Here is a 12367-nt window from a genome sequence, read left to right on the forward strand (position 1 = left end):
GGAATGTTACTTGTTAAAGGAATGTTACTTGAGATCATCCATGTCAGATCATCTAGGAACCCGAGGACCACCCGTACTGTAAATGGTATCGTTCCAAGTCAAAGATCTTCTTGCTTACTTTGATGATAAAGCATTGCTATGGTTGGAGAAGCATGGCCAGCAGATAGGAGCGCTGACATTTGGACTCTTCAGGAAGAAGCTGGCTCAGCGTCTGCAGGATGCCGAGGAGGCGGTGGAAGCGGTGAATGCTAAATGCTCCTCTCTGGAGAAGACCAAACACAGACTGCAGAATGAGATTGAAGATCTCATGGTGGACGTGGAACGATCAAACGCTGCTGCTGCTGCTCTGGACAAGAAGCAAAGGAACTTTGACAAGGTTACTTTCTTGTTGAGCATCCGGTCTGTTCCCCTCCAGCGGTGGATTGATCGGTGTGGCCGTGTCTTGAACTCTTCCCAGATTGTGTCTGAGTGGAAGCAGAAGTACGAGGAATCTCAGTGTGAGCTGGAGGGATCTCAGAAAGAAGCCAGAAGTCTCAGCACCGAACTGTTCAAGTTAAAGAATTCCTACGAGGAGTCCCTTGACCACCTCGAAACCGTCAAGAGAGAGAACAAGAACCTGCAGGGTATTTATTTACCTGGAAAACACGTTTCACTTTGTTGCTCATTCAAGGGAATTTGTCCATCATCTGGCCTAAAAACAAATCAAAAGCAGCAGCTCATGAACGCACACCTTTGGGATGAGGATGGGATGTAGTATATTTTGGCAACGTCCTTCCCTGGGAACGCGACACCTAGCCTCCAAAAGAAACATATGTAGCGTTACCTTTGGCCTGAGGCATTCGGGGGAACCAGTGTGTGCTCAATATAGCCACTAGCTTGTGGTCAGGTGGCAAATATTTATATCATATATTTTTATGAAATCAATTATTTTTGCTGAACAGTGTGCTAGGTAGACAGTAGCCTACCAGAGAATTCATTTAGCGCTATCCTCATCCTCCTCCTGGGAACCAAATCCACGAAAGCTGTTCTCTTCTTCACAATTACGCTTTATAATAAGGTACCCCAAATTACAGTAGTTAATGAGGACCCAACCTACCTAACCTGAACCCCAAACACTACTCATTAGGTCCTCAGTAACTACTCTAAATGTACATATGTGCCTTAGTCATTAGTTTTTCATGAGGTCCTCAGTAACTACTCTAAATGTACATATGTGCCTTAGTCATTAGTTCTTCACGAGTTCCTCAGTAACTACTCTAAATGTACATGTGTGCCTTAGTCATTAGTTCTTCACAAGTTCCTCAGTAACTACTCTAAATGTACATGTGTGCCTTAGTCATTAGTTCTTCATGACTTCCTCAGTAACTACTCTAAATGTACATGTGTGCCCTAGTCATTAGTTCTTCACAAGTTCCTCAGTAACTACTCTAAATGTACATGTGCACCTTAGTCATTAGTTCTTTGTGACTTCCTCAGTAACTACTCTAAATGTACATGTGCGCCCTAGTCATTAATTCTTTAAGTTCCTCAGTAACTACTCTAAATGTACATGTGCACCCTAGTCATTAGTTCTTCGTGAGTTCCTCAGTCACTACTCTAAATGTTCATATGCGCCCCAGTCATTAGTTCTTCACGAGTTCCTCAGTAACTATGCTAAACGTACATATGTGCCTTAGTCATTAGTTGTTCGTGACTTCCTCAGTAACTACTCTAACTGTACATGTGCGCCTTAGTCATTAGTTCTTCATGAGTTCCTCAGTAACTACTCTAAATGTACATGTGCGCCCTAGTCATTAGTTGTTCGTGACTTCCTCAGTAACTACTCTAAATGTACATGTGCGCCCTAGTCATTAGTTCTTCACGAGTTCCTCAGTAACTACGCTAAATGTATATGTGTGCCCTCATCATTAGTTCTTCACGAGTTCCTCAGAAACTACTCTAACTGTATGTGCCTTAGTAATTAGTTCTTCATGAGTTCCTCAGTAACTATGCTAAATGTACACGTGTGCCCTCGTCATTAGTTCTTCATGAGTTCCTCAGAAACTACTCTAAATGTATGTGCCATAGCAATTAGTTCTTCATGGGTTCCTCAGTAACTACAGTATTTTTGTGTACTTACTGTAAAGACCAAACAGCCTCATAATTCCTTCATCACACACTTTGTCAGTCTCTCTCTTTCATTGTCACTCTTGGCATCTTTCATCTGGAGGCAAATGAGCCCTTTGGCTTAAATTGTCCTCATCATCAGGCCGTAGTCCAAAGTAGTCCTGCCTCTTTTCATCTGTTTTTATATCTTCAGAAGGCACAGAAAAGAGATGATGATGGTTGAAAATTTCCTCCAAAAGTGTACGTTGCCTTTAAAGTTTAAAGAGTTCATTGCAATCGTCCCTCAACAGAGGAGATCTCTGACCTCACCGAGCAACTCAGTGAGGGAGGGAAGACCATTCATGAACTCGAGAAGGTTCGTAAGCAGCTGGAGCAGGAAAAGGGCGAAATTCAGTCCGGTCTCGAGGAAGCCGAGGTAGGAAAGCCTTCAACTTTTGGTTTGTTTGCTGTGTTTCTACGTTTGCAACCGCAAGGAAATGATTCCATGACTTGATGTGCATCGTAGGCCTCCCTGGAGCACGAGGAGGGAAAGATTCTGAGGGCCCAGCTTGAGTTTAACCAGATGAAGGCTGAGATGGAGCGCAAACTCGCTGAGAAGGACGAGGAGATGGAGCAGAGCAAGAGGAACCTGCAGAGAACCGTGGACACCCTGCAGGGTTCACTTGAAGCAGAGTGCCGAAGCAGGAACGAGGCCCTTCGCTTGAAGAAGAAGATGGAGGGAGACCTCAACGAGATGGAGATCCAGCTAAGTCAGGCCAACAGGCAGGCGGCCGAGGCTCAGAAACAACTCAAGTCTGTTCATGCGCATCTGAAGGTAAGCTGGTGAGAAGACGCTTTCCTTCCAGATCAGACTCACGGTTGATGTGGTCCTGTGAAGGATTGCCAGATCCAGCTGGATGAGTCTCTTCGTGCCAACGACGATCTCAAAGAGAACATCGCCATCGTGGAGAGACGCAACAACCTCATTCAGGCTGAGCTGGAAGAGCTGAGGGCTGCTCTCGAGCAAACGGAGAGAAGTCGCAAACTTGCCGAGCAAGAGTTGCTGGATGTTAGCGAGAGGGTGCAGCTACTGCACTCACAGGTGAGAAAGACACCGGTTAGCTCCAACTTTCACACCTTCATGACATTTCCTGTGCTTTTTTCCCGTCAAATTAGAACACCGCTTTGATCAACCAGAAGAAGAAACTGGAGGCAGATACATCCCAGCTTCAGACCGAAGTGGAAGATGCAGTCCAGGAGTGCAGGAACGCTGAAGAGAAGGCCAAGAAGGCCATCACTGACGCTGCTATGATGGCAGAAGAGCTGAAGAAAGAGCAGGACACCAGTGCTCACCTGGAGCGCATGAAGAAGAACATGGAGCAAACCATCAAAGACCTGCAGCACCGTCTGGATGAAGCTGAACAAATTGCCATGAAGGGCGGCAAGAAGCAGGTGCAGAAGCTGGAGGCCAGGGTAAGTATGCTAGCGAACTTCACGCGTCTTCTCACATTAACATGAAACCATTTGGCTAAATGTTTCTATTTCTATCAGCCTGTATGGCATGGGTCTCTAAAGTGTGGCCAGGGGCCATTTGTGGCTTGTGGCTGTTTTTTAATATCCCCACAACAATACCAAAAATCATATATTGACAGTTACTATGGTACCCACTATGTCATTGGATGGTCATATTATTTAAAAAACAAAAAAAAAACCTTAAACTGTATTATGGAAAGCAGGAAGTGAACAAATGTAACAGTTACTGATTGTAAAAGTACCAGATGGAGGGGTAGGATTTAATAAGCTGTGCTTCTTCCTACTCCTTTTGGACATGTGGAACTGTGAACTGATTATGGGATGCACTCAATTGTAATCTGAACCATTACCAAAATGACATCAGTTTTCCCCATAATATTAGATATTTAATGTAAGTAGTATATTGTCATCTGACTTCTTTTCTCTGATTTTTTTTACTTTATTCTCATAAAATTAGCTAATTTCTGCATTGATGCTGTTTTTTTAAATTTCCAACAATTTCAACTTTTTTTCTTTAATTTATCATAAATTTGATTTTAGACCATAATATTTTGACTTTATTATTGTTATTATTATATACTCTTTCCACAACCTAATTTTCCAATTACAACTTTCATTGTTTTTCATATTATAACTTTAATAAAACTAAAGTTTTCCCTCAAATTAAGTTAGTTATGCTACTAAAATTATGTTCTCTTTTGTTATCACAATATTATTCTCATAAAATGTCGACTTCTTTCTCTTAATATTGCCAATTTATTCTTGTAAAATTATTGCAGATTTTTCCATTTTTGTTGTCTTTTGTTGTTGACTTTTCTTAGATGATAATTACAATATGCCACAGGCACATAGAAAACAGCCCTGTGCCACACTTTGGACACCCCTGCTTTAGCTTTTTTGAAACCATAAGACATCTTTGAATCTTTGAGTTTTCGGACATGAAAATCTGGTCAGCAGATAAAAAGGCTGGAAGTAAAGTTGTTATTTTTAACCATTCGGAGTTCATTCTCTGGCGGACTCCTCCAGTTCCATTCCCGCAGTAAACGCTACACGAGATCCAGCTCTACAATCAATAAAGTGTACGTCTGTCCCAGCCTTGTGTTGTGCTTGCTCAGGTGAGAGAGCTGGAGAATGAGGTGGAAATGGAACAAAAGCGAAGCAGCGAAGCCGTGAAAGGCGTCCGCAAGTACGAGCGTCGCATCAAGGAGCTGACCTACCAGGTGTGTTGCTCGCACGGCGTCCTTACTGCGGGAAGACATTCTGTGGGAATCATTTCTCTGCTTTGAGCAGACGGAGGAGGACCGCAAGAACCTTGCCCGTCTCCAAGATCTGGTCGACAAGCTGCAGCTGAAAGTGAAAGCCTACAAGAGAGTCGCAGAGGAATCGGTATGTGTGAAAGCCAGCGCGCCATCTTTGCGGCTTTTCAGGTCAATCCCACAAATTCATTCATTTTCTACCGCTTATCCTCACAAGGGTCGCGGGGATGCTGGAGCCTATCCCAGCTGTTTTCGGGCTAGAGAAGCGGGGTACACCCTGGACTGGTGGCCAGCCAATCACAGGGCACATATAGACAAACAACCATTCACACTCACATTCATACCTATGGACAATTTGGAGTGGCCAATTAACCTAGCATGTTTTTGGAATGTGGGAGGAAACCGTAGTACCCGGAGAAAACCCGGAGAACATGCAAACTCCACACAGAGATGGCCGAGGGTGGGATTGAACTCTCCTAGCTGTGTGGTCTGCGCGCTAACCACTCGACCGCTGTGCAACCCCAATCCTGAATATTATGTGAAATCACAACAGTACCCCCCTTGCTTGCTCATGAATGTCCACTGCAAAAACTACATTTGAAAAACAACATTTCTTAAAGATTTGCTGATTTCGGTTCAATGTGAAGGCTGCAAGAACCAGATTTGGCCGCCGAAGACCAGGTCGCCCAGGCACCCGCCCTTGACCGCCACCCAACACACAATGCACCGGACCCTAATGCTTGCCCCCGTAGGTGGTGGGTCTATGAAATGGAGATCCCGTGTGGCTTCTTCGGGCCGGGCCCCACGGGTGAACGCCCGACCACCAGGCGCTCGCCTGCGAGCCCCTCTCCCGGGCCTGGCTCCTGGGTGAGGCCCCGGTATCCCACATCCGGGCGAGGTGCTTAGGTCCTGTCACCTCGGACCTGTTTGCCTTGGGAGACCCTACCAGGGGCATATAGCCCCTGACAACATAGCTCCTCGGATCACTTGGGCACTCAAACCCCTCCACCACGATAAGGTGGTGATTCACGGATGCCTCCCTGGTGAGGTGTTCCGGGCATGCCCAGCCGGGAAAAGGCCCCGGGGCAGACCTCTAGGACATGCTGGAGGGATTATGTCTCACAGCTGGCCTGGGAACGCCTTGGTGTCCTCCTGGTGGAGCTGGAGGAGGTGGCCGGGGACCGGGAAGTCTGGGCTTTCCTACTGAGACTGCTGCCCCCGCGACCCGGACCCGGATAAGCGGAGGAAAATGGATGGATGGATGGATGGTGAAGGCTGCACAGCAAAATTCATTAGGACTACCAAGATTTATTATATTAAAAATCTGTGTAAATGTGTCAAATTATTCAACTTAATTCAAGAAAATATTACGCTATTAAAAAAAAAAATCTAGTTTATTAATGCGTCTGCTTCCATTAAAAAACATAACAGGAGGAACAGGCCAACGTTCACCTGGGGAAGTTCCGGAAGCTTCAGCATGAGCTGGACGAGGCTGAAGAGCGCGCCGACATTGCTGAGTCCCAGGTCAACAAACTCCGTGCCAAGAGTCGTGATGCTGGCTCCAAGGTGAGGAGCACACGCCGACACACGCCGACACACGCGGCGCCGTCCTGCCTGCCAACGACAGGAGCGGCACAGACGTGGCGTTTTAGCATTGATTGATTGTAGTCCGTTGACGAATACAACATGTCGCTTTGCACAACTAATGTGCGCTAAAAGCTCTTTCTTCTCCCATCTTTTCCAACTCCCCTGCAACGCCTGCAACAGAAAGGCTTTGAGGAAGAGTGAGGTTTGGAGTCTTCAGAAATTCTTTTGCTTGCTGTGTGAGGTAGACACCCCCCCCCCCCCCCCCACTACCACTTTCACTACCTGTAGCGTCTAATAAAAGATCATCAAGCATCATTACGCAGACTCCTCATTGTGTTTACCTGCTGGTATTTAACACAGGTACTGACCATGGTACCAACCGGGGTGCCTCACACCGTACACCCGGAGCGGGAGTCAAAAAATACCTTTTCAAAAGAAAACAAAAAAAAAACACAACAGCAAAAATGGAAACATTTTGAGAAATGTACAAGAATAAAGTCTAAATATTAAGTAAAAGAAAGTTACTGTCACAATACCTCGTAATAATATGAGGGAAAATAATGTCATGCTCAAATTTGATATATTCATGAACTGTTTAAAGTCGGAATGTAATGACAAACATTGTAAAAACAATGTATTTTTTGGAAAATTAGTTTTGTGATAAAAAAAATTGAATAAAGTCATATTATGGAAAAAATTAAAGTTTTTTATGACAAAAGTTTAAATCTTTGGGGAAAAACAAGAAAAGGAGGGGGAGTGCAAAAGGTGTGAATATTCAATTTATTTTATATATATATTTATATATATATATATTTTTTAAAGCAAGACCAACCAACAACAATTTCACAAGAAGAAAGTCAAAATATTCAAAGATACCAAGTTGTTATCTAACAAGGAAAAAATATATAATTTTACCTGAATAATGTTGTAATATTACAAGGGAAAATATCATTTTAGTAGCATGAAGTTGAAATATTAAATATATACATATATTACATTTTCTATGATAGATACTTTGAAATAAAAAAAAACAATGAAATAGAAAACAACAAAAATTGAAATATCAGCAGTCATTTTACAAGAATAAAGTTAAAACATTTGAATATTTATTTGCTTTATTTTCAACATAAAATAATAATAGCATAATATTAAAGAGTCACAATGTTATGAGGAAAACTTAGACACATAGACTTAAAATATAAAAAAACAAAACCAAATGGGGCTTGAATGGAAAAAGCCGCCCCATAAGTTTGGGCGTCGGGAGGTCTGAGGTTCAGGGAGGGGGGAGGACAAATCTCCCGATCTTAAAATAGAGTTATTGAAATCCCGTCGGGCGGGGCCTCAAGGTCAGCAGTAAGGCCCATTTAATCCCTAGCAGCTGCTCGGCCAATCCCTGCGTCTAACGTCTGACTCTTTCTCCAAATGGCAACCATGGATGATTTCAGAGAATCCATCTGAATGCTTTACTAAAGAAAACCCTAAAACATCACTTCCACTTTGCTGTTTCCATCTCCACATTCACACTAGGCTAGGCTAGGCTAGGCTAGCCAGTCGATTTCTAGATTTTGCATATGTGTTTTCCTTAATGGTGGTCTCTTGGTTTCAATCCTTTGTTGTAGGGTTACGGTTTGGGCTACACATTAGGGTTAGGGGTTAGGATTAGGTGTGAGGGTTTGAGTTAGCGGTTAGGGTTACACATTAGGGTTAGGGTTAAACCTGAGGGTTTAGGGTTAGGACTGGACGTGAGGGTCATGGTTATACATTAGGGTTTGGATTAGATTTGAGGGTTAGGGTTATACATTAGGGTTAGGATTACATGTGGGGGTTAGGATTATACATTAAGGTTAGGATTAGATGTGAGGGTTGGGATTATACATTAGGGTTAGGGGTTAGGATTAGATGTGGGGGTTATGATTAGATGTGAGGGTTAGGAGTTTGGGTTACACATTGGGGTTAGTGGTTAGGATTTGGGTTACACATTAGGGTTAGGATTAGACGTGAGGGTTAGGGTTTTGGGTTATACAATAGGGGTTAGGATTAGACTTGAGGGTTAGGGTTGTACATTAGGGTTAGGGGTTAGGATTAGATGTGAGGGTTAGGGTTATACATTAGGGTTAGGGGTTAGGATTAGATGTGAGGGTTAGGGTTATACATTAGGGTTAGGGATTAGGATTAGATGTGAGGGTTAGGGTTATACATTAGGGTTAGGGGTTAGGATTAGATGTGAGGGTTAGGGTTATACATTAGGGTTAGGGATTAGGATTAGATGTGAGGGTTAGGGTTGTGCGTTACACAGTAGGGTTAGGGGTTAGGACTAGATGTGAGGGTTAAGGTTTGCGATCAGGGGTTTGGGTTCCACAATAGGGTTAGGTTTAGTGGTTAGGGTTATTAGGGTTAGGGGTCATAGTTAGAGGTTAGCGTTAAAGCGTTAGGGTTAGAGGTTAACGTTAAAGGGTTCAGTTACAGGTTAGGATTACAAATTAGGGTTAAAGGGCTAGGGTTAGAGGGTTAGGGATAGACTTAGAGTGGACTAGGGAAGACTAGACCACTCTAGACTGTAATGTTGTGACTGAGATGGCCTAGAAGAGAAAGAAGGCCCCCTGCAGGCAGTCTTGGTGTGAAATTCTCTTGTTGCACACGGCGTGTCCTTAACTCCCCAAGGAAAGGATCCGGTATCTGATGGCTAATAAAAGACAATCCACACCTCTTTAGAAGGAGGTAAAGTGTACTCAGGGAAGGAGGTGTTGAGGATTAACAGCATCGAGGACGTCCAGTTTAACAGCTAGAACACCTTTCAACTCCTCCATCAGGGGTTGCCAAACTTTCCATCGCCATCCACCACGCCATCTTTGACGCTTTACGGGCCAATTGCCGGTAAATTAGCCTCGTCACCCTCCAGGCCCCTGAAACCAGGGGGTGCCACGATGACACCCCCCCCCCCCAACTCAAGCTTCGCTCACAGAGCCACAAAAGCAGATTAGGCTGCAGAAAAAGTTCTAAGGAAAAGGAAAATGAAGTACTAATTTCCAGAAGAAAATGTAAGAAGAAAGTTAGTTAGTTTGTTTGTTTACTTAAAAAATGTCAACACTATGCTAGTAAAATGATATTTTTGTTCCTCGTGATATTCACCTCGTGGTCTTTCACCTGGTCATATCACCTCGTACTTTGGTACGTGATAAAAAAAAACAAACTTAAACTATATTAGAAAGCAGGAAGTGAACAAATGTAACAGTTACTGATTGTAAAAGTACCAGATGGATGGGTAGGATTTAATAAGCTTTGCTTCTTCCTACTCCTTTTGGACATGTGGAACTGTGAACTGATTATGGGATGCACTCAATTGTAATCTGATGCATGTTCAAATGAAATAAAACCATTACCATTACCATAACCATATTCCAACATTCTTGTAAAATGACCACTTTTTCCTCATTAGATTTTCCATTTTTGCTGTTGTTGGTTTTTTCCCCTTTCTTGTTACTTTTTATTTTCAGAATGTGCCAAGGGCCAAGAAAAAAAACCCTGCCACAAGCTACCAATGGCCCTCGAGCCGCACTTTGGACACCCCTACTTGAAGGGATGAAAGCTGAACTGTAGTCTACGTTGGCCACTAAGTGTCACTAGTAACACGTTCACACAATTCTTGCAGGTGGGAATGATCTCAGGACACAATAATATCATCATCATACAAATTTCCCCACTGAGGGACGAATAAAGGCATATCTTAATCTTAATCAATACCAAGATCGGGTGCCGTTGTGGCCGTACTCTGGCTGACACTTAACTCTCAATCCCAGGCCTAACTCCCTGTCCACACGGCCCACATTTGGAGACTAGACTAGGTTTGCTTTTCAGAAAAGTACAATGAAAAAAGATATAGATGATTTTTAGCACGTTACACTCTGTGTGTATGCTAGCAGCCCCGCCTCCACCCACCGAGACTATGTGACTGACAAAAGAAAATTCTAAATTCTGTGCAACGTATAACAAAAAAAATGTAGAGACAGGAAGAAACCCAGAAAACTAAATGAGTAAAACGATGGGTATGCCCATATATAGATATATAACATATAGAAATGTTGTAGTCTGACCTTTGATCAGCCATAGCTTCAGGGGCTCTTTAGCGGGGGCAAAGAATCTCTCGCTTCCATTTGGCAACGTGAAGCCGGCTGTCAGTACGAGGGCCACTCACTTATCCTGATGGAAATCATCTCAGCACTTGTCAGCAGTTGTTGACCTTCTTTTTATCGCTTCAGCTCCCAAGGGGCTTCTATTAGCGGCGCTGGGCCACTCCACTGCTGTCACTACGCACCTTCATCCTGCTTGGAAAGCCAAACTGCAGTCATTGAAAAGGCAGTGCTTAGACCACAAAATGTATTTTCATAGGAAGACACTTTGTTTTGTAAAGACGTAGCACCATCATGCTAGATTTAGCATGCTAACAATAGCATTTTAGCATTGCTAGCATGTAAATTTTAGCATACACATATATAAGCACTTAGCACTATCATGCTAGGTATGCTTGCATGCTGCCGTTAGCGTGTCAGCATTGCTAAAATGCTAACAATAGCATAGTAGCATTTTTATCCATTTTCATTGCTAGGCATTTATATAAGACTTAGCACTGTCATGCTCGGTGTTAGCATGCTAAATTTAGCTTTTTAGCATTGCTAGCATGTTACATTAGCACACTGTCATTTTTAGCCATTTTCATGGGTAGACACATATAGGCACTTAGCACTATCATGCTAGGTGCTTGCATGCATAGAATAGTATAGTATAGTATTAGCATAGTAGCAGTTTTATCCATTTTCATCGCTAGGCACTTATATGAAGACTTAGCACTATCATGTTCAGTGTTAGCATGCTAAATTTTGCTTTTTAGCATTGCTAGCATGGTTACATTAGCACACTGTCATCTTTAGCTATTTTCATGGGTAGACACATATGTAAGCACTTAGCACTATCATGCTAGGTGCTTGCATGCTGCTGTTAGCGTGTCAGCATTGCTAAAATGCTAACATTAGCATAGTAGAATTTTTATCAATTTTCATTGCTGGGCACTTATATGAAGACTTAGCACTATCATTCTCGGTGTTAGCATGCTAAATTTAGCTTTTTAGCATTGCTAGCATGGTTACATTAGCACACTGTCATCTTTAGCTATTTTCATGGGTAGACACATACGTAAGCACTTAGCACAATTATGCCAGGTGTTTGCATGATCCTGTTAGCATGTCAGCATTGCTAGCATGCTAACATTAGCATAGTAGCATTTGTAGCCATTTTCACATACATAAACACTTAGCACTGATAGGCTACATGTTAGCATGCTGCTATTTAAGAACATGAGTAGGCATATAGCTTGTGTTTACGTGGGGGGTGGGGTGTGAGGCCGACATGTGCTGCTGTTGATCCTCCACGCGGGCGACGCCTCTGTGGCTGTTCTCCTCAATCAGTGGGAGGTTTTTAGCAGGCATCTCACACAGTTATCTTTGTCCTGAAAGACACAATGCCATGTCAACAGAGCTTTTAGCTAGCACTCCGCTGTGACCTTGGCGTCAGCCATGCAGGAGTTTATTGTTTGTCATCATCGCTGCATTTCAGTGAATCTCAGGCATGTCTCCTGCCGAAGACCCCTCTGTCTGTGTTGCCTCACACTTGCCGCCTGGATAATCTCACCAACCAGCGTTCTTTATTTAGAGCGCCCCACTTGCTATCTCCTACTGTTTATGTCCCCCTGTGATAAGTCAACACAATACGTCAGCCATGCCTCTTGAGCCCCCTAAGTAACTGAGACCCCTTCATAGCGCATTTAGAATATCTAACTGGTTATTTTCTGCTCTGTGACTTTTTTTCTCCATGTTTAAACAAGACAGACTTCATGAATGAGCCAGGAGGTTGCT

The 12367-nt window shown here is 43.3% G+C and overlaps 1 protein-coding gene and 1 long non-coding RNA gene across 2 annotated transcripts in view; one reads left to right on the forward strand and one right to left on the reverse strand.

Annotated features, from left to right (window-relative positions):
• The window catches only part of LOC131109397 (myosin-7-like), a 28226-nt gene extending 21087 nt beyond the window's left edge, over positions 1 to 7139 (forward strand). Inside the window, exons 28-37 of the mRNA XM_078788792.1 lie at positions 193 to 376; positions 458 to 623; positions 2397 to 2521; positions 2612 to 2920; positions 2984 to 3187; positions 3262 to 3558; positions 4734 to 4838; positions 4909 to 5004; positions 6306 to 6440; positions 6642 to 7139. Of these exons, the coding sequence (XP_078644918.1) occupies positions 193 to 376; positions 458 to 623; positions 2397 to 2521; positions 2612 to 2920; positions 2984 to 3187; positions 3262 to 3558; positions 4734 to 4838; positions 4909 to 5004; positions 6306 to 6440; positions 6642 to 6662 (1642 nt within the window). The 3' untranslated portion in view covers positions 6663 to 7139. The remainder of the gene's footprint in view (positions 1 to 192; positions 377 to 457; positions 624 to 2396; positions 2522 to 2611; positions 2921 to 2983; positions 3188 to 3261; positions 3559 to 4733; positions 4839 to 4908; positions 5005 to 6305; positions 6441 to 6641) is intronic.
• A 3265-nt stretch (positions 7140 to 10404) lies between these two features.
• The window catches only part of LOC131109408 (uncharacterized), a 44067-nt gene continuing 42104 nt past the window's right edge, over positions 10405 to 12367 (reverse strand). Inside the window, exons 4-5 of the long non-coding RNA XR_013625762.1 lie at positions 11837 to 11961; positions 10405 to 10780 (exon numbers count right to left, since the gene is read on the reverse strand). This is a non-coding gene — a long non-coding RNA (uncharacterized LOC131109408). The remainder of the gene's footprint in view (positions 10781 to 11836; positions 11962 to 12367) is intronic.

The sequence above is a fragment of the Doryrhamphus excisus genome, linkage group LG2 (assembly GCF_037039965.1).
Source record: "Doryrhamphus excisus strain RoL-2023G ecotype Guam linkage group LG2, RoL_Dexc_Guam_v1.1, whole genome shotgun sequence".
Lineage (NCBI taxonomy): Eukaryota > Metazoa > Chordata > Actinopteri > Syngnathiformes > Syngnathidae > Doryrhamphus > Doryrhamphus excisus.